Source organism: Tigriopus californicus, chromosome 2 (assembly GCF_007210705.1).
Source record: "Tigriopus californicus strain San Diego chromosome 2, Tcal_SD_v2.1, whole genome shotgun sequence".
Classification (NCBI taxonomy): Eukaryota; Metazoa; Arthropoda; class Copepoda; order Harpacticoida; family Harpacticidae; genus Tigriopus; species Tigriopus californicus.
Window position 1 is genome coordinate 9,157,820 of NC_081441.1, and position 20,515 is coordinate 9,178,334.

General features: G+C 40.5%; 3 protein-coding genes and 1 long non-coding RNA gene across 10 annotated transcripts; 2 read left to right on the plus strand and 2 right to left on the minus strand.

Moving 5' to 3' along the window:
- The first annotated feature begins 1,041 nt into the window (after window positions 1-1,041).
- LOC131893031 (uncharacterized) lies at window positions 1,042-15,266 on the plus strand. 5 transcript variants are annotated; one of them, XM_059242947.1, is made up of 9 exons: window positions 1,042-1,193; window positions 1,284-1,323; window positions 1,438-1,850; window positions 5,103-5,895; window positions 12,602-12,974; window positions 13,231-13,494; window positions 13,562-13,779; window positions 13,854-14,058; window positions 14,146-15,266. In XM_059242947.1, exons 5-9 carry the CDS (start codon window positions 12,616-12,618, stop codon window positions 15,044-15,046), a joined length of 1,947 nt encoding a protein of 648 aa, XP_059098930.1. In that variant the 5' UTR covers window positions 1,042-1,193; window positions 1,284-1,323; window positions 1,438-1,850; window positions 5,103-5,895; window positions 12,602-12,615; the 3' UTR covers window positions 15,047-15,266. The 5 variants fall into 5 exon arrangements, with proteins under 5 accessions (XP_059098930.1, XP_059098928.1, XP_059098929.1 ...); XM_059242945.1 differs by lacking the exon at window positions 5,103-5,895; XM_059242946.1 differs by lacking the exons at window positions 1,042-1,193; window positions 1,284-1,323; window positions 5,103-5,895 and having other exon boundaries at window positions 1,420-1,850.
- Window positions 1,828-4,379, minus strand: LOC131893033 (dynein light chain roadblock-type 2-like). Of its 3 annotated transcripts, none has more exons than XM_059242952.1 (4): window positions 4,140-4,379; window positions 2,293-2,337; window positions 2,117-2,227; window positions 1,828-2,046 (listed from the first exon to the last, which is right to left on the minus strand). In XM_059242952.1, the coding sequence occupies exons 1-4, from the start codon at window positions 4,155-4,157 to the stop codon at window positions 1,879-1,881; spliced, it is 342 nt and encodes a 113-aa protein (XP_059098935.1). In that variant the 5' UTR covers window positions 4,158-4,379; the 3' UTR covers window positions 1,828-1,878. The 3 variants fall into 3 exon arrangements, with proteins under 3 accessions (XP_059098935.1, XP_059098936.1, XP_059098933.1); XM_059242953.1 differs by lacking the exon at window positions 4,140-4,379 and adding an exon at window positions 3,166-4,124; XM_059242950.1 differs by lacking the exon at window positions 4,140-4,379 and adding an exon at window positions 2,394-3,155.
- On the minus strand, window positions 10,061-13,216 carry LOC131893034 (uncharacterized). Its single transcript, XR_009374629.1, has 3 exons — window positions 12,914-13,216; window positions 10,381-10,464; window positions 10,061-10,191 (listed from the first exon to the last, which is right to left on the minus strand). It is a non-coding gene; the product is annotated as an uncharacterized LOC131893034 (long non-coding RNA).
- A 477-nt stretch (window positions 15,267-15,743) lies between the features above and the next one.
- LOC131891657 (uncharacterized) lies at window positions 15,744-19,628 on the plus strand. The gene is made up of 5 exons (XM_059241290.1): window positions 15,744-15,948; window positions 17,156-17,464; window positions 17,534-17,730; window positions 17,800-18,004; window positions 18,817-19,628. The coding sequence occupies exons 1-5, from the start codon at window positions 15,794-15,796 to the stop codon at window positions 19,589-19,591; spliced, it is 1,641 nt and encodes a 546-aa protein (XP_059097273.1). The 5' UTR covers window positions 15,744-15,793; the 3' UTR covers window positions 19,592-19,628.
- The last annotated feature ends 887 nt before the right edge of the window (window positions 19,629-20,515 follow it).

Below are 20,515 nucleotides of genomic sequence, written 5' to 3' on the forward strand. Positions count from 1 at the left end.
ATGCAACGTGAAAATTCACATTACCATTTGCATTCATGCTCAGCCATTTGTGTTCTTTGACTTTTGATTTTTCAGTTGCCATTGCAAGATTGGACCGCTAAGGTGTTTGTAAGTGCATTTTGTTTTCTATCATCCTCTTTATATGCATTTAACATTGCCGTTTTATTGCAAATATAATCCACATTTACTGGAGCATTGATTTGTTGCTTTGGGTTTGCTCGTTTGAATATCAAGGTTCAACATTACGGCTATTCTGCCAATAATTGTTACATTTCTTCACAAGTTTGCTTAAACAGAGTGGAGGAGATGTGTTGTAGTGGTCTTAAAGTGCAAGAGGCCCTTGGTTCAAATCTCCTCCCCGACCTTTCTCCATATTAAACTTCTAGACGCTGACCTCACCCACCAATGGAGAACCAAAATAATACCGGATATGACACTGCTTGACGGAATTGGAAATAGATGATGTGATGGTTGGCTTCACTTTCCGGGCGAGGCTCACTTCTCCAACCCTAGCGCCCAAACCCTTCCAAAGAATTGAAGTATTTAGAGCAATGAATTTGGAGTTTTACATTTACTGATCTGTTTCCGTAAATTGCGGGAAATCTTTTGTAAAAGACAATTATTTCTAAATGTTTAAGTTATACTGCTTAAATGCCAGTTTGTAGGTCGAGGAATCACTGCACTTCTATTGATCTTTTTTCCGGTTCCTTACGGGTAGCTTTGCTTTACTATCCTTCTTACGATTTTGATCGATACCTTTTACCGCTCCCTTGAAGCCCATAAACGCCATAAACATTCAACTATTGAATAAAAGCATGCCCTGAATCATTGAAATTTTGCTATAGAAGGTCAACCATTATGGTGATTCAAACTTAATATTAATGCCAATCTGGTTCTCCGTCGGGGGGTGTTGCAGAAAGTTGCAACTTTGGGATGCTTTTATTCGGGCATGTTTTCTGGCATATTCCGATTTTCCTCTGGCATGTTTGGCATGCTTTAAGAGCTATTCTGGCATATTCAGTGTCCATGCTTCTGGCAGCACTGCTGGTATCTAGTTGAGGTTTCGGAAGCCCCATTGATCATTAAAGTTGAACAATGAAAACGAATGTTCGAGTCGGATTCTTGCTCATTTTACTGGATTTCTTGCTTCCCATGTCGTGTGGAGTAGACATATTGAAACCGGCGGAAGCAGAGTAAGATGTCTACCTCATTTTGCATTTGACCCGAAGATGCTATGTCTAAAACTAGGAAATATTTTCTTTGAAATCAAATGGCTTTTTCAGATTCGTCATTTTCTACACCGTGGGTAAACATGATTCTGTGGTAAGTAATATGTTATTATCCCTCATTCCAGAGATTTGGCTAAGCCCCCCTTACAAGTCCTTGCGCTCGATGACTGACGAGCCTGAACTCGAACTTAATTTATCCCTACTTCAGATCCGCCATCGCCGATTCATTGCTGACCGTGGACTTTCCGCCAATCTCCATGCACTCCTCTTCTTTACGGGTTATCGTACGGGAATTCGCGTCAATGATCTATACGACCGAGTTTTCGGAAATGAAGGGACAATGGAGAGAAAAAGAGTCATGGCCGAGATCAAAGCGTTGGAGAAGAACGCCACCCGCATCCAAAATGAATTGGATTCTGCCACTTTGGGCCATTTAGAGGAAATCATGTCCCTTCAGAAAAATGTCACCTTGTTGCGGGATGCCCATCGGCAAGAAATTCTCGAAGTTTTGGAACTCTCCGAAGATGACAACGACGTTTTGGTGGTAGACGAAGGGTGTTTTGATTTCTTGGACGACATGACGGAAGACCCCAAGTGCGACATTTGGACCATTTTATTCTAGTAAGTTTGCTTGCAAGACATTTGTTTATTATTGCGTGGATTGCTTGGCATGATTCGATTCCACGTCTGCGGGAGTTTGAACCACGATCAGATTGAACTCCTTATCAGGTGCAATCAAGATCTCGTTCTTCCGGGATCTCAACCGTATAAACGTGACTTCGTTTAAGGGATCCAAGTCTCGTATGGCAGACCTAGCCTAAAAAAAATAATTGTTCCAATTGACAAAAAGACCAATCTGGAAACCTCATCTTAGTTGTTAAAAGTACTTGATCGGTGAGCCGCGATAAAATGGCTGAATATGAGTTGGTATGTGTGGAATCCATTGTGGTTCTCACGGCCACGCCATCCGGATTGATAACCATCATTCCCATCACGCCCTAGTTATACGTACATAAAGATATTAATCTGGACACTGTTCAAACATGTCGCGAGAATGGCTTACCTCGTGATCCTTTATCCTTTGAATAGTTTCCTCCAGGTCAGACACCTGAAAGGTAAAGCACATTTGATTAAACCAGACCTCGAAAGAACTTAATAGCTCACCTTATTCTGTTCTTCATTCTCATGATGAGTGACACTCATGCTAAATTTTATTCGATTTGGGATTGAGCTTTGACGCTAAGTAATTTTTGGTTGATTGAACACTTATTTGAAACTCGTATTTTGAGGGGCGTGTTCACTCCCCGAGGACTGACTGAATATTCAAACCTACCAACTAACCAACTTGTGGCATTCTCGTGTCGACCTTTTTACCGCAATGACCTCAACAAACATGTGCACAGGTTGGAAACCAGGCATTTATTTCTTCCGAATAAATCATGTCCATCGTTCAGTTAAAAGTTCGACGGAGCTAGTTGTCTTCTACTGTACAAATGATTTAAAAACACATCGGTGAAAAATTTCATCTAACCTCGAAACATAGTTCTTTTGACCAATCTAGGGGCCTGTTCCGGGCTTTGAATCACGATTCTCAATTTGCTTTGATGAATGCGGCGCTTTTCATTTTTAGTAGCAATTTCCTTGATTAAATAAAGAAGCATATTTTATTACTTCTGAGGGGATAACCCCTGGTGGGTTGTCCGAGTACATCGAAAAATGAAGTAATGAAAGGAAAAGGGACTGCGGCAAGTGGCATGCCAGAACATGCTTGGAAACGGAACAAAAACCAACTTGGAAAACCCGGGTTTTCTCTCTATTACTCACTACGAACGACAAGTAAAAAGACCCCCACCGACTAAGACCAAACAAACCCGCCGGATTGACCAGAGCAAGTGCTCAATTAAACTCTCGTTTCTCTCGCGTTTTTTGCCATTACCATTCTTGGATCGCCCATTGTCCTTGGAGAAATTAGATATAAAATGCACTTTTGCTGGGTTGTTGGATAAATGAATGCTTGGTGTTCTCATTGGCTGGAACTGGCACAAAAGAAGGTTGGAGATAACAGCGAAGTTTTCCGAATCCAAAAAGTTCTCAACTTCGGCCAGGAGTTCTTTGGTGTTGGAGTCGAAATCGACCACTAAATTGTTGCAAGGGAAATAAACGTGCGGTGGCTTTCTTAACAAATACAGATCGACTTTTTGAAGAGCACCAAGCGTCTCAACCGGACAAGAGCAAACCAAAACATGAGTGAGGCCTTGATATCCCCATAAAAACACCGGGACCCTCGAGGTTTTGTCTGGTCGTGTTCCCATTTGCGTTCGTTCAGTTGGGAACGGAAGCCATGGAACGTCAAATTGTGCCCGTTTAGTTTGTATTTGATCCAAGCATGGTGCATCATGATCCATTGTGATAATGATTGCCAGTCACGCCAAATGACCATTGAGTGCTTGACAAAAGCGTGGGATTGCTCTTGGTATCTTGGGAATTGAGCCATTGCTGATCGTTTCACTATTGCTCAAGGATGATTGACGGTGTATATCGTAGTGCAATCGAAAGAAAGGCGCTTTTTTTTAAAATTCCTTTTCCCTTTTGTGGCAAATTAGCTGAGCAGACCGACAAATCTCTTGATAAGGGGGAAGGGGCCTGCGATTTGCAAATATATGGGAACAAGAAATCTATTTTGAAGTATTAAATCTGTTTACTTAACCGAAGGTAAATCACATAAAGTCGGCTTAAACATTATGAGCTGATGTCACAGTGATGTCATGAAAAAACTGCTACTCCTTAAGAGATTCACACATTCATATCACTCAAGAGCACTCATTTGAGAACTCTTTTTGTTTCAAGGGTACATCACCATAAATATGTTCTATAATGAAAATATAGCTCCTTCATTAGCTCATATCTTACCGGGGCTGTTCGGTTCATATTTTGTGGAACACTGTCTACGAAATGCTATTGGATCACGACTTCCAGTTCCTGCCCTGGATCTCAACAGACTACTTTAGAGATTGGCGCAGAGAACCTTTTTTCTTCTGGTTGGTAGCTTGCTCCACTTGAAAATCCTCTTCCTGTTCAGTCAAAGTTCAAACTCGAGGGTGGCGGGAGTTTGCCAGAGATCATCACGGCTTGCAAGTTCTCTCTACTATCGTATCGCGAACCTACCACCAATCGACCAACCGACCAACCAAGACCCTCAGGAACGAAGGGATTGCAGTTTTTTGGACAAGTCCACGAGACTCGGCCCAATGGATAACCTTATCCATGGATAGCTAGATTCAGAGGAACTCTAGACCGGAAATTGTGTTGGCGTAACAATACAATGCATGGTATCTCCGGAGAGTTGACTGTTAACTAGTTTATTGAACTACATTGCCAACCAAGGGGTCGGCATCCACCTTTGAATTGGTTGAATTGGTAGTGTCTTACCAATACAAGGTTCTTATCATTTCAGTGAGTCATAGACATGGTTATACCAGAGTCAGAAAAAAAGCTTTGAGTCGGCCCACAATTTTAGGTAAGGATTGTGCCGCAGACAGATTGAATTTTACTTCACCCTTGGCCACTAGTTCATTGTCAAAGGTTGTGACTACTGTTGCTAATTAATTCAACAAAGTCCTTTTGCTTGCCAGACCAGGATTCAAACCTACAAACCAGCTGATTTGTGTGCTTGATTATAAGCCTTGCTTGATTGATGAGCAAAAAGCAAAGATTGAGATGACCCTAAGACTTTGATTTCAAAACAAAAATAAAGAGGATAAATGAAATATTTTTATTAGCCTGGTTTAAGATGTCACTTTAATGATTAATTTTAAATAATAGACTTGTGGAATTCAGCATCATTTCATTTGTACTAATACCCCCATTCAACAGGTTCAATAAAAACGGAATGCCATTCGAAATATCACGGAACCTCTTCGAAGCCACCCTCTCTTCCAGTCGCAAAGTTATCCATTTGATATGCCCCTTGGAACGTATCTCGTCATTCCATGACTCATGTCTCCTGATCACGATGAGTTCTTGGACAAGGAAACGCCATGTATTTTGTACGCATAATGAGAGAGTTGCTGCATTGCAATATTCCTGTTCCTCCTGTCATCATGCCATGTTTTTCCTCGAAGTGGACAAACAACAACACTCGTGTGTTAAATCATTTGTTCACGGATCATAATGCACACAGATGTGTCTACACGCCTTTTGCACAGCTGAATAATAATAAGTCGGAAAGCCAACCTTTGTTCCAACTTTCGGTTTGGCGAGCTTTTCCACCCAATTGACCTCGAACTTGTTCATAAAGGCCGTCCTTGTTAAGCCCCCTCCTCCCCTGTTCATCACTCATTCGATCGATAACGAACAACCTTCATTAAGGGTCTGACCGTCACTAATACAACTTTCGTGTCAAACTTGGACGTGCTCGTTCAAATGTCAGGTGACTCCCAAAAATATTGTGCTCCACCCATTTTGGCCGATTTCAAAAGCGAGGAGGTCCTTCTGAGTCAATGAAGAAGGTGGAAAATGATTCCAAGACGTGCGGGAAATACCCAATGTGAAGTTTGGAAGATCGAGAGATGAAATCAATATGGTACCAAACGGAACCAATTGGAGTGATGAATGATGGGTTCAGAACTAGGCGGTGCATTCCAATGACGGGACTTCGCCTTAAAAGGTAAGAATGAGATACAGGACGGGACAAAGAGAGAGATGAGATGAGTTTCTAGTTTTTAAAAGTATTTTCCAATCATAGAACAATAGCTCAACTAAAAGACATGGCATAAGCAAACACTTCGGTGAAGAGTCATCTTAAATTAATTGGCCCGTTATGCAGTCACATATGGACACTTCCATGACGAGCTTGTTTCATTGATTATACAATAATGTGAAATCCAAATGAAAGAGCACTCAGTTGAGCCCAATGCTTCCGGAGTCCGTTGGTTCAAATCCCAGCTATTGTGTACAATGTTAAATTGACAAGCTGTTGATTTTTTGACGGTGCAGGAGGTTATTTGTGGAATGTTTGGTTCAGATTACAACTCTCATGTGTTTTAGGTCCGGAGCAAACAAGGCAAAGAAGTGAAGGGACATCATGACATTAGTTTTGCAATTTGGTCTTTCGAATAGCCTCAAAAGCAAGTGCAATCGTTCGAAAATTGAGTTGGCCCCAAAGAGAAACTTGATGTGCTTGCTGTTCGAAACGTTTATCCTGATGAGAAAGGTTCCTATAAGGAGAAATTGGTCACGTTGAAATGTATTTGTCTTGAATCCTGCTTTCAAAGACACAACTTGGAGGATTTCGAAGGTGCTTGTTCACTCTTCACTTCGACTGCAATCAATAATCACTAATCTTGAAAGTATGTGAAGCTCTAAAATGGAAAAAAACTCATTGTATTTGAAACAATATTTCGTGATCTAAAAATGATTTTCTACGATTTGAGGTGTTTTTTTTTTGTTTATATTTTTCCTCTCCAGTTTCCTTCAATTTAATCAGGTCCATTGTTCATCAAGACTTGATTATGCTTTAACGACGCAATGCTTCAAAATGCTGTTTCTTTTTGAGGGCAAATCAATATTCTATTTTTGTATTCCAAACTTGACTTGCCATTGAAAACATAGATATAATATCTAGGGACAGGAAAAACATTTTGTTTTGGCGTTGAGGGTAAATTCCAGACGTTTGTCTTGCAGTAGTGACTTTTTATCTTAAGTCTCAAAGCTTTGCTGCTCAATGTTGTACAGTTTGAACGCGAATAGTTGTCAGAACATCTGTTCTGAACAAAACTAGTTTTGACAAACGTCTGGAATTTACACTCAACGCCAAAACAAAATGTTTTTCCTGTCTCTAAATATTAACATCCCTTGAAGCCAGCTTAACAGACAAACATATCTTTATCAAATCGGAATCATTTCCAGCATTATTTGAAATTCAAGTTCCAAATTGCATTAATGTAAATCCAGAGCGTTGATAGATAATAACAATGAAAAATAATGAATTAAGAATCGTGAAAGAAATTCATTAAATCAATAATAAATCAAGCGGCAATAAATCTGCTGAGCTATTATAATTTGAAAAGCCCAATTTTTCTCAAAATTGGCATTGGCAATATTTTTTTACGTATTAGATGCATTTTTAAACTCAGATGAATTATTTTGTTGCTTAGTGTGATGTTACAACTTGATCACTCAAAACACATTAAAAATAAATAGTTTGGCAACATTTCTTATGGATGCTTTCTGTATATTTGCTAGAACATTTTTGCAATATCACGAAGTAGAATACTACGTTTTATTTGAACGAAAAATAATGTATTGTCAAAAGAATATGTTAGCAATTTTATTTCATAACATATGCAGCATACATGTAGTTTTGGTGACTCATTTTACCATTATGAGTGCATAAAGCACCACTCAATGCAACGAAAAACAATCATCTGAGTTCATGAGATCACAATTTATTAGTTTATCTCCAATCTCCCGTCAAAGCTTTGGGTGGCCAATTTGAAGGAAAATTGGGCTATCTAACTATCTGAGGATGTAGATTTACCAACATTTGAAACATCTTTAAAAATCTTGAGAGCATGTCTGAAAGTTACCTAAGAGTAATTCAGGACCGTGCAATGTATCTTAACAGTTTATCGAACAAATGGTTCCGAATTTGTTCCCCCTTTTTTTTATTCAATACATGCACGTTAAACTCTCCTGAAAGTATTTTTCGTAGCGGGGTCCACTTGTCATTAATTACCAAGAAGGCCAAGTTTCAAATCATCTGTCTGGATTAAATGTCAGTCTTTTCATCAGTTGTTCCTTGATTGAGCTTTTTGTTTTTCCCTCTTCCCTTCGTTCCCTACAAGTGATTAAATAGAGGTAGGAGTTCCAAGTATCAAATAAAGCACAAGTGTGCTTTCATGCTATTGATTAAAACACCCAATGAGGATATTTTAAGAGGATGAAGGGTAGGAGTCTCCTGAAATATAGGACTCTGAGGATATTTCAATTTGAAATCCTGGGAAGTTCTTTGCTTTTTCGCTTGACGTTGATTTTGATTGTCCCATCCTAAGATTATTCTAAAAGCTACGATTTACATCTGCATGTCAGAAACACATTTGGATTTTAACCGAATGTTCCTTTCCTTTTATCGTAAAAGGAAGAGAGCAATTTCATCGCGTCTAGATATGAATGGTTTTTCATTCGAACATAAGGTGTCAGATCTACTGAAATGAATCAATCAATTTGGACCAAATGTTACCTGTTATCCAATTTCTAGTTTTTTTCTATTTCAAAAAGCTCCTTTACTCAAACAACTTCTTTCAAAAAGAAATGTATTGTACTGTATCTTTTGAGAATTGACCTTTTGACTTAGTCTCTCATCAGTTCAGCGTTCCTTTTGTCGTGCACTCTACCCTGATAAGATGCTCTTTTTTTTATACAATACACCCTTGCTAGGGGCTTTGTTAAGTTTCATACTGTTATTTGCCTCGAAATTGGTGCAAATGCCAACAGAAATAGCCAAATCGCTGATTCGGTGATGCAGATTGAGCCAAGACAAACTCTGATTTGGCGTTGGTTCTTATGAGATGGTTAGACCTGTAGTTTCTTGTGAGGGAACCATCATGTCATTGGTCTTTGTCTCTCAATGGGAAAAGGCATGAAACGGCGAAGCTTCCTTTCGTTCTCTTTTCGTGATGTATTCAACATAATTTATCACAAAGAAATACTTTATATGTGGTTGAATATATCCTATTTTCAATTTTGCACAAGTGGGTTTTGATTCATATGACACTCTCATGAGCAAATAACCCTGACTTTTTTGAAGTTCAATGTATCGACAGTAACTATGTTCAAAGAGCTGCGAAGCTCTCCTCTGTAAGAGATTCTCAGAGTATTGACACGTGGCTCAATAACATTGAAATACGAATTCGAAATGACAATTATCTTTAGAGCTTAAAGGCAACAACCAATAGTGATGAAATAATTTTCGATTCAAATACCTGCACAATAATGCCAAATTAAGTTAACCGTCTTTTTAAAAAAGAAAGAAGGTGAAATAAAACTTTGTTTATGATTTTGTTCCCCTTCAGTGAGAATGAATCTAGATAAAGCATATCGTTTTCACCCCAAATTTTGGTTGTTTTAAGCCTCACCCTTTGCTCGCAGATAAAAAATAGCATATTTTTATTGCCCTAGCCATGTCAATAATTTTGCTAGTTTGTGCTTGAAAACTATTCTCATTGCGGTGTTATTGAGCGCAAAGATTACCAGAAGACCTGTAAGAAAACTATGAGATCTCGTCTTGGTGATGGAAGAGTTGCTGTCTAGCGTCTAGGGACCAGAGAGCTGAAGAGTATTCCGATAGCGACCAGATTCCCACAGGTAGTAGTAGTAGTAGTAGAAGTAGTAATGTTAGTGGTAGTGGTCGTAGAAGTGGATGTATTGTTGGTGATGGTGGAGGTACTCTTACGTCCAATCTTGCTTCCAATGGCACTGATGGGAGGTCGAGTGAACGACGACCATTGGGAAAGATGTTCAGAGGATCGCTCTGTGTAGTACGGGTGCATAGCTGGAAGATATTGGGGAGAACCGCGAGATCATCGGGCGAGCGCTCTCCTGCATTGCATAAACCTGCGATCCATCCTGGTGATCCTTCCTCCTATGCAGGGTGCTGGGTAAGGAGTTTGGTTGTGGCGGTAGTTGAGTGAGGTGATTCAAGTTTTGCTCAAGAGCTTCCATGAAGCTAAAGTTGTTCATTCTCGCCAAGACACCATGTGCAATAGAAATAATTCTCGACAATATGGACATGGCTTCTGGCCTTCATTTGAGTGAGATAATGGTGATTTAGTGCCCTTTACAGTGCCACACCCTTTGGCATTCGATTCAACTTCACTAATATCAACATAATCAAACAACAGGTAGAGCATGTCAGAAGACGCATTTTCGACCACCTCGCATTGAAAATTATGTTCAATCCAAACTAAAGCAGAGAAGAGATTGGAGATTCCTCAGTATTGGGAGTTGTCTCCATACTTTGTTTGCGGAACTGGATAGCCATAAAAACGCCCTCTGATGCTTCAACGATAATCTCGTCTTATTTGCTGAGCTCAGTATTGAGCAGACATTTGAGAACGAGTTCATAGCGAGGGAGAAATCTGGGGTTACTTACTTGCAACTGATGTAAACACACACACTCTTGACTGAGAGGGAGCCCTGCAAGGAACCATGATTTCGACCTTCCTTGTCCAATGATCTGTATGTAGAAGAATCGTATTGAATTGGAACTGAAAGGAGCTTGTTATCCGCCTTTAATGGACTTTTTGATCAAGTTGGCCTCTGGCGTGAATCGAGACTGGATTGAAAAAGCTTCCGGATCGCCATGTTTTAGTCGAATCTTATCGGAAAGAGTTGGTCAAGAAAGAGAAGTGGTGATGAGGAATGAGACTGGTTTGCAAAATAGGAGCAAAGCTCCAAAATCTTGTGGTTTGACCTCTCTCAACTTTGGTCTTTCAATCTATCATGCAATCAATACTGGTTTCATGAACTTAATTGGAACTATCACGAACGATCTTGAATGCATTTCGGATAATTCGTTCTGGGTAATTTTCTTGTGGCCTCCAGCCCTTTCTTAGTTTCGCATTGATTGGGAAAAGTTGTCTAGTTCAAGAAGCATAAACAGCCAGACGACCAAGCTCTCCTGATTATCATAAAATTTGCCAGTTTACTCTTGACACAAAGACCGTACTGAATTCTCAGGAATATTGTTGGAGAGTCAACTCTTTGGCTTGTTGTCGGGGGGATGTGAACCTAAATTTAGCCTTATCTTTGTCCCTGAAGGGTCGAGGAGAGGTGGAGAGACTCATGAGGGTAGAGTTCAATGAAGTTGCTCTGCATCTGCTATCCTATGCCAGACGTCCAGTTATCGATGGGGACACACACTTAACTTCGGTAGAACACGATCGCAAGAACGCTCCAGTATCATAACTAGGAATGTCCAGGATAAAAATGACCATATATGATCAATGATCAAGAATACAATTTAGAGTGGGTAAGAGAGGTTCATAGCTGAAGCTGGGATGGATAATTTGTCGCTTCGGGCAATGTTTTAGCCGCGAATGCTGCCAAAAAAAACCTCTTCAAGGTCTTTGGTTTGTAGTATTCATCGAAATCGCCGCCCACGTGGTCATCAGGTCTACTTTGAGTGAGTACAGAACTCCGACTGTTTCGTCAGAAGTCATTATTAATCGTCATTCATGAGGATATTGAAGTTTGTCGGCACTTTTTGACATTTTTCATTAAAATCACATCGACTCTGTCCATTTTTTTTGTTGCCTTTGTCTATACGGTTTGTCATTGAATCGCACTCCATCACAAACAAAGTGGTGGGAATAGCGGCAAGCTGGTTAATTTTAGCTCCATAAAGCAACGTCAACCTTACATGAAACAATCCACCACAGCCCAACGAAAAACGAATATGCTCGGCTTCAGTTCAGTGCACCGATTGTCAAGTGCTGAACTCGATGAATGCGTAATGAATGACTCCATTCCACATGAACTAGTTGTGGCACCTTGAGAAGGTATTCCTGGAAACCTCAAAAGGTGTTTTTTTTTTTAAATCTTTTTCCGGCTCTAATGTTTATGAAGTTAAACTTTTTGTCCGACTTAAACGTGAATACATAAAGACCTTTCAAAAGAGTATGGGAAAACCTAGATCCTCCATAAAGCGAAGTAAATTCTGCCATAGTTTCAAGATCATTTGTTTACCCATGGGAACATCCAGGAATTGAGTACCAATCCTAAGAAACAAATGATTTCGACCTAATGAGTTTCTAAGCTGTAAGCCCTTGGACATTTTGTCGTCCACTTGCGGGTTCTTTGCAAAAAGAAATATTACCAATAGTTACTTAGTGTCAGACGAAATCAAGGGCATGCAATCAACATTTCTGCCCGTGAAAATTGAATGGCTCAATCAACCAAAAAGCTTGTCAAGATACCAAATGAACACTAAATCCAAATACCATTGACTCGGATATTAAGGTCCTCTCAGTAATAAAGAAATTGCATTATGGATGTTCATCAAAAGCCGAACCTCTCTCGCGTTCTCGAGATTTTAGGATCCCATTCCACACACACACCTCTTTTGCACGAAATATGGATGAGGATATCAAATTTCGCCTTCTCGCCTGAATGCCATAACGGTGAATGCAAAGTTGTAAGGCGAAGGCTGCATTCTAGTCGACACTGATCCTCACTGAAATCAGATCTGAGGGCAATATGTGACACAACCGGATAATCAAGCCTGTCATCACCGGTTGGAAGATTCCGCCCGTTTGAAAATGTGGGCTGAATTTGCCGATCAAGATTTCTGATTCGTGAGCCTTCGATTTCAGACCGTCCCTTTATCATGACTGCGGATTTCGATTCCTCCTCCGCCCCCAGTAAAATCCCATTGGGAGGAAAGAGTCACGAAGACCTTTTCCACACAAACAACTACCCCAGGTTGTCGCCCGATCCAGATCGAGACCTGCCCAATCCCAATGAGACCGAAAGCAAACGACCCACTCCATCCCCGCAATACTCGGAAAAAGATCGCCCAATCTCTCCTCTAAAACGGAACGGAAGTTTCGCTCATGCCATGGCCCGCCCTCCGGCCTTAGGAAATCGCCCCCTGAATGGAGGTCCACGTGTGAATGGGTACTTACCCTCTAAATCCAGCTTACTCCGAGATTGTCAGGATCCCATGTTCGAGGGAGATGTTTCGAGGTGAGTTGAGATGTGATTAATGATTATTGCTATTAGACTCCGACAAAAATTGTTGTGTTGACGTCGAGCAGAAATTGCAGAAGTTTGGCGGTTCGGATGGGCGAATTAGGAGCTGAACCGAGGCTTTGGGAAGAAAACCGGTTAGTGCAACCCTTGCGAATCTCAGCTCGACATACAATGAACATTTTTTTATCGGAGTTCATCAATGAGTCATAAATGTGTTTAAGACGTAGCTTTGAAAAATAAGTATTTTCAGCTGCCGATTAGGCGTGGAATGGACGATATCCTTGATTATGGATTGCTTTCTCCTATTCGCCGAGTTCCTGTTCAACCTTTGGTTAGCCTTATTGCTCAAAGACCAAGGCCAATACGGTCCCTATGTTGCCATTATCGTCCTCTTCTTCGTCCCTTCTCTCATCAACGGCCTCATTTGGGTCAGCATTAAGAAATCCTATTCACAAATAGGATTTGGCTTCATGCTTGCCGTAGTCTGCTCTGGTTTCCCCTCGCCCTTATTTGTGTAAGTCATTACTTATTATGTACATACATTTCTATTCATCTAGTGATATAATTAAATTGCCTTGCAGGTACATCTGGCATTTGTACTTGACTGCATTTTGCTCTCAGCCGGAATCGCAACGCTCCAAAATTCTGGCCAATGTCTTTCGCCTCGCTCAGGCCTTCTGCTCTTCCGTGCCTTTGATTTTGCTCAATATTTTCACGCTCATCAGTATTCTCCAAGCCAACGATAGCCGTGCTTTGAACCTCACCACTTTGGGGGCTCATCTTAGTTTCGGACTCAATAGTGAGACTCGAGTATTTGGCTTTGTTTGTCCAGAGTGCTTTCAATACAATTTTGTGCTTCTATTTTTTTTTTAGTGAAAGTCCATAGCTTGGCTGCCATTGCCTCTTTCATGAATGTCATGCGAGCGGCCTCCTTGTTCAATGAGCGCAAAACTTACACCATCCTGTTCGTGATGGCCGGATATCCATTTCTATTATTCACTATAGTATCAAGAATTTTGTCCATGGCTGTGATTTTTAGTTTCATGACATTTCAATGGACCATTTTCCTCATCTTTGGGTAAGAAATGGGCAGCTACAATAGAAGTGCTCGGCCCAAAAATCATGTGCCAAGTGTTCATCACTAAATATTTTTCACTAATTTTAGATTGGTTTTCACAAATATGTTGCTCTATCGGGCGTGCAAGAAGCCGGATCTCCAGCCATCTCCCACCCTTGAAGAGACTCAATTAGATGCCTTCGAAATGTCGGATCAGCTCAGCACCAATGATCTCCCATGTTGCAGTTCAGCGGGTCCATGTTCCAATGACTTGGACAAGAAAGAAGACGGCTTTTGGCCCACCTTCCCCAAGACCGTGGCTCTCTCCGTGTGTTCAATTTTCATCCCTTCTGGATACACCAACGACATTCGCTCTCACCATCCTCGTCTCCGGGGTGGTCTGTTCATCTTGCTGAATTATCTGTTCAACATGCTCTGGATTGGACTTGCCTTGGGTTTTACCATCATCTACCATGTCCCCAACACCATCCAAGGAGTGACCTTACCCCAGCCATCATTCAAGGTCGAGCTCCCCGGAAGCAAGGTCATCGTTCAAGCGGGCGGACTAGACGTAGCCGTGAACTTACCCGTTCAGAAAATCGACCTGGGATCGATGCCGGCCGTATCCGCCACATTGAACACGGATAGCACCGACCTGATCCATGCCATAGTGGTGCCCATGGTTCTCGCTCTGTTAGCCGTGCCATTTGTGATCATGAGAGCCGCCATGATGGAACTGGATTGCTTCGTGACCCGACGGAAAGAGTTGGAATTGGGCCAAAATCGGGATGTGGATGAGTGTGATGGAGGTCATGCGGAGGTTTTCGTAGATGTGGGTGGACGCACCCACAAGATCCGGCCTTTACATCAAGCTGTGGTGGAAAATGCAGAGGATCGCCGACTCAAAGCCCGATTGTATTTGACCATTTGTTGCTCTGTTTGTGGGATGTGCGTGTTCACGACCATGATGATTGTGGCGGGAGGCCTTTTGGTGTTTCAGTTCCATTGAACAATGCTCAAATCAATCATTTCACAAAAGTCAGCCTTGCCAACCCAAGACGTAAAATCTTGAAGAGAAAGCGCCAATATGAAGAGCCTTTGTGTGCCTAACTTTGATTAGATGTATGCGATTATCGGTGTCCTTGATATTGTCTGATCCCAATCAAAATGTACAAATTGATGATGAGAACCAACCCAGAAATATAAAACGGCTTATATTAAATCCTCAACCTAGAAAGACTCATATTTTCTAGTAACTCAGAGTAGGAATGAGCTCAGCACTGAATGAGCGCGAAACAATGGTGTTCAAGCTGAAGCTCATGTCAGTGTAGCTATAGACGAGCAATGCAATTCATCGTGCTCTCATTGATCGCTTGGAAGATGTAACTCATGATTTATTTTCTTGTGAACCTCGTCAGATTTATACCTTTAAAAAAGTTATTTGCTTGACATTCAATCTCATTGGTTCAATTTGCATACTCCTTGCAGTGAAAAAGGCAGCAAAGCAAAGACTGACTTGACTCAAGAGCTTTACTCAACAACTACGATTGCACTAATCTTGAGCACTTTTCAAGTTGATAATGAGGTGTTATTCACAGTGGATGTCAGGAAATGGTCAAAAGTCGAATCATGAAGGGACTACCTACAATCTCTCGTTATTAGCTGTTTTGACTTCAACTAGATGATAAGATAAACGCGCGAGCTATCAATTGCCACAAATGATGCAGATAAATTGTTTGGCATGAAAAGACTTTAAATGCTACCCTCCATGGCCGAGCAAAACAATGAGAGACGGTTTTCCAGCCGACCTCCATCCTACCGAACAGCCCAAAGAACAAAGAGTCAAACGGAGCTAATTCAAAATCATGATCGAAAGGAGGAACAAGAACCGGCAATTCCTCGGCCTTTTCCGTAAGTTAAACACAAAGCCAATCAATCAACTTTGGTCAGGAAGGCCTCCCACAAGCAAGTGAAAAGGGCATCGATTTTGACAATACGGAGCTGCTTGATGAACCGTAGTTCCTTACCACATCTTGCTTATCATTAGGGGTATAGAAAGTATTTGGTCCTCTTAGGCAAAACATGATCTTATTATCATCTCTAATTGACGTCAAATATCATCTTAACATCAAAACATCATATTCATTCATTTCTACTTAGATAAAATCAGGAACATAATACATTTTGGCCAAAAGTAATGAAATGTCGATTCAGAAACTTAGCTCTGAAGTATTGATTTGATATATAATGATGCCATTCACTGGTCCTTCGTCATTGCAAACAAAAATTATATCTACTTTTAAGGTGATTTTGCTGTGGCAATGCCAATTTTAAAATGATTTACAAAATCATCAATGGACCAACTGGGAACTTTGCATGCTACTAGGTTTGCACCTTAGCATGAGTGTACAACTTTGCAATGTTACAGGAAAAATTGTAAGAATATAAACATGTTAAAAAAAGATAGAGAATTCGTAATCTGACCCTATTTGTAGAATGCTATTACAAATAGGACATGCAAATTACTGTTTGCTAGGTTTTGGAAGTCCCATCATAGAAGCTATGAATCATGTCGTACAAATGCATCAATAGATGGCGCACACACAAAAGCAAAAACTGAAGCATACACTATATGATTTATCTTCTCATAGACCCATTGACAATTGGTTCCAATTTTTTTTTGCTCTAGATTCTTTTCAATGCTTGGTCATTATATGTTGGAGTTAGGATTCTCATAGCTATATTGGATAGTCACAAAGTCAGGTCCAAAATTGGATTTTCTTGGGTGCTAGGTAGTTTCAGTAATCATTAATAATATGAATAAAGGTAATTGAGCTGTTTAAATATAACTAAAATAGATAAAACAGTTTACTAGGTTATCATTAACATTATGAGGTGAACCTACAGTAAGTGCCATCTAGCTCCTCAAGAGTCTGGTATTCACGAGCAATCTTCATATGTTCCGATCCATAAATGATTGCCTAATTATGCTGGCATTCATTTGACTTCTCTTCAAGAAATTTTGAATATGAATTATTCTATGGTCAAGGATCAATCTACGAGTACTTCTCTTAAGTTCAACTCAAAAATAAAAATGTATCTGCTCCCTTTTTTTCAGCGAGGAACGCCCTCCTAAAGAGTTAACGAGCTTTCAATTGGCTCAAAACATTTGTGAATTGCTCATCTCGATCGTCCTTGACTTTCTGCTCTTGATTTTTGAGGTGGGCGCCAACATCAAATTGGCTTTGGAATTGCAACACGTGGGTTCCATTGGAGCATTCAGAGCGATAATCATCTTCACTACCATTCCCTCAATCCTATTGTCATTGACTTGGATGAGTCTGTGTAAACAGAGAGTAAACCAACATTTTGGTTATTGCTGGATACTTTTGATCCTTTTGATTGGGTATCCATCTCCAGTTCTTGTGTAAGTTTCCAACAGATCTGGTCGATTTCACAAGGATATGTGTGAGGAAAAGTCTATACTTCATTCCAGCTATCTGGCAATCTGGATCACCATCTTCAAGAAAGACGGATCAACCGCTGAGAATGCCAAGGTTTTAGGGAACCAATTCCGAGTGGTACAAGCTTGCTTCAGCTCGAACCCGATTTTGCTCATCAATCTAAGTGTGCTATTTTCTGTCTTGGAAAATGAGAACAAGTTAGATTTTGCCAGATTTGCCGACCATCCTGGTATGTTTTTTAGAAGCTCTGAGTGGATATGGAACAGTGTCACTAATTTGTTTTAGTGACATTTTTCAGTGTCTCTCCATACTTTGGCTGCCTTTCTATCCTTGTTGAACATCATTCGAGCAGCTTCCTTGTTCAATGATCGAAAATCGTTCACCATCACGTTCATCTTCATTGGATTACCCTTCATTGTGGCTACTACACTCACCAGGACATTGAGCCTTTCTCTTATGTTGGCCTTCTTCCCTCAGGTCTGGTCAATAGCCACCATTTTAGCGTAAGTTATAAAGGGTCAACATAAAATGGTTTGCTTTTGTCATGTTCACTTTCAAGCCTTTACTTTTTCAGAGGTATAAAACCTAAGAGCAATCCTAAAACGCTGGAGATCCTATTGTGTTCTTTCCCATCCGCAAATTGTCAAATTTAGGGCTTCTCGATTACGTGCTAAATCGCTTTCGTTAGTCTCTTTTGCATTTACTTTTGTTGCTCGCGGTTTATCTGTTACACATCAAAGCTTTGGTCTTGCTTGATTATTTCATTTTAGCCATGCAACTAGAAGTCAGTCCCATTTTTAATTTCGTCCTTGAAAGGAAAATACTTTGTATTTGGTTTAGATTTTCTGTAAACACATTTCCACTTGATCTTACATTAAGGTAAAAATAAGTTTCTGTGTTTTGTCTCAATATCACGTCAGGTGTTTAACTCATTTACCAGGTTAATTGAACAAAATACATTTGGATTAGTCAAAAAGGAACAGGTTTGCGAAAAAAGACGTCAACTTATTTCACAATGACCATCACTGGAATGTTGGCCTTTGCGAGGACTAGAAGTGTCCCAAGGTAGCTAAAGATTGCCTGAAGACTGATAAATGTATATTATAATGAAAAATTTCCACAGAAAAAGGGACACATCGGAATGTATTGATCCTAATAACATTAATTTGATTCGATGTTTGTCAAAGTTTTTACCCATTTCCCTTAGGGGCTCCACAGTTCCACTCTTTTCCGCCAAGTGGAACCCAATTGATCCAAAGCTCCATCCGAACGATCACAAAACTAGAAAAAACCTTTGTTTTCCTTCATATTGCAGAATGTTTGCTTGCAACATGTTGCTCTACCGAGTTTGCATCAGGTTTCCAGGACGATCCACCACGGTCCAAGAAAATCCATACCCCTTGACCCAAGATGCCCTTGAGACCGACCAATCTGAGAATTCATATTGGAGCCAATTTCCAAATCACGTCTTGTACTCCCTTTTTTCAATCATCTGTCCCTTAGCCTATTCCAATGACGAGAAACACAGTAACGTCAAGATGAGAGGAGGCTGTCTGATTGTGTTCAACTACATCATGAACATGTCGATCATCGGCATCGCTTTGGGCTTCACCATCCACCAAAACGTTCCCAATGAGATCCACGGGATTCGTTTCCACCAACCTAACCAAACAGTGGTCATTTCTGGAACTAAGGTCCAGATTCCCTTGAGCGGCATAGCTCTCAACCTGAATCTACCAGACCAAGAAATCAATCTGGCCTCCATGCCGGATCCATATCTGAACTTGAACACGGAACAGTCCCATATTTATATCGCGTCGGCCTTCCCCATTCTTATGGTCTTCATGTCCTTGCCCTGGATGGTGATGAGAGCGGCCATTATGGAACTAGACTGCTTGGTGGTTCGTCGGAAGTTCATTGATGGGGAAAAGGCCGGATCGACCAGCGACATTGTCCATGAGAATGCTCATGGTTTTAGGATGAGGATTCGAATTTACTCGATGCTTTGCTGTTCCGTATTCGCGACGTTCTTGTTCACTTTTAGCATCTTGGGAGGTGGGGGAATGCTGCTTGGTCAGTTACATGGTTAGCATGCCAAATGTATGAAATAAAGATGTAGTAAGTATGCTTTTGGTGTATTCCAATGTTCATATATTTCAAAGATAATAATCGAACGAATGGGGCTTCTTTTTCTTAAGGGCGAAATCACGACTGTAATTTTGAATCCAAATGTGATCTGGCTCGATGAAGAAAGAGATTGTTTTTTTGGTTCAGGTTACTATCTACCGATTCAGGCTCCCTCTTCTAACTCGATTGGAGTTGGGTGAAAAGGAAGCCGAGAGCTTCAGCTCCTTGGTTCAACAAGAGGAGATTGCTCGAATCGATATACAGAAATCTTTATTGTGGGGAACAAAATTTTGCCCTTTTTGTCGTTTGGCTTTACAAAAGTGCGAGAGCTCTACGAAATAAAAACCGCAATTGTTTGACTTTTGAAAGGCTTTTAGGGTCAGCTGTTTGCAAATTGTGTCTAATAATGTTGGTAGATGGAAGGATAATATTAATGAAGGTAATTATAATAATAATAATAATAATGATAATAATAATGATTACAAGGTGAACTGAGTAACACTTCGGGGTGGTAAATTGCTTTGCATTGTGAATCGAATAATATGAATATTGATTAGCAAGGAGGTTTTAGCAAGTAAATCGGGCGGGCAGTCTTATGTCGGATATTGAGAGAGAGAGAGGGAGAGAGAGATGTATCAGTTTTGCAAAGGTGGAATAACAGATGGCAGATCGAGCGATCGACAATTGATTGATTGGAAGAGGTGATGCTAAGATTTTTTTTCTTGTATTATTCACAGATTCATGGTATCCTGGCATTTAGCTAACACAGTTGATGGTTATTTTGTAGGGTTCTTTTGTACAAACAACATGAAGAGTGCAGAGGATTTAAATGATGATGATCATAATATTAACAGGGGTCTAAAGTGAGCTCTTTCCTCATCCCACCA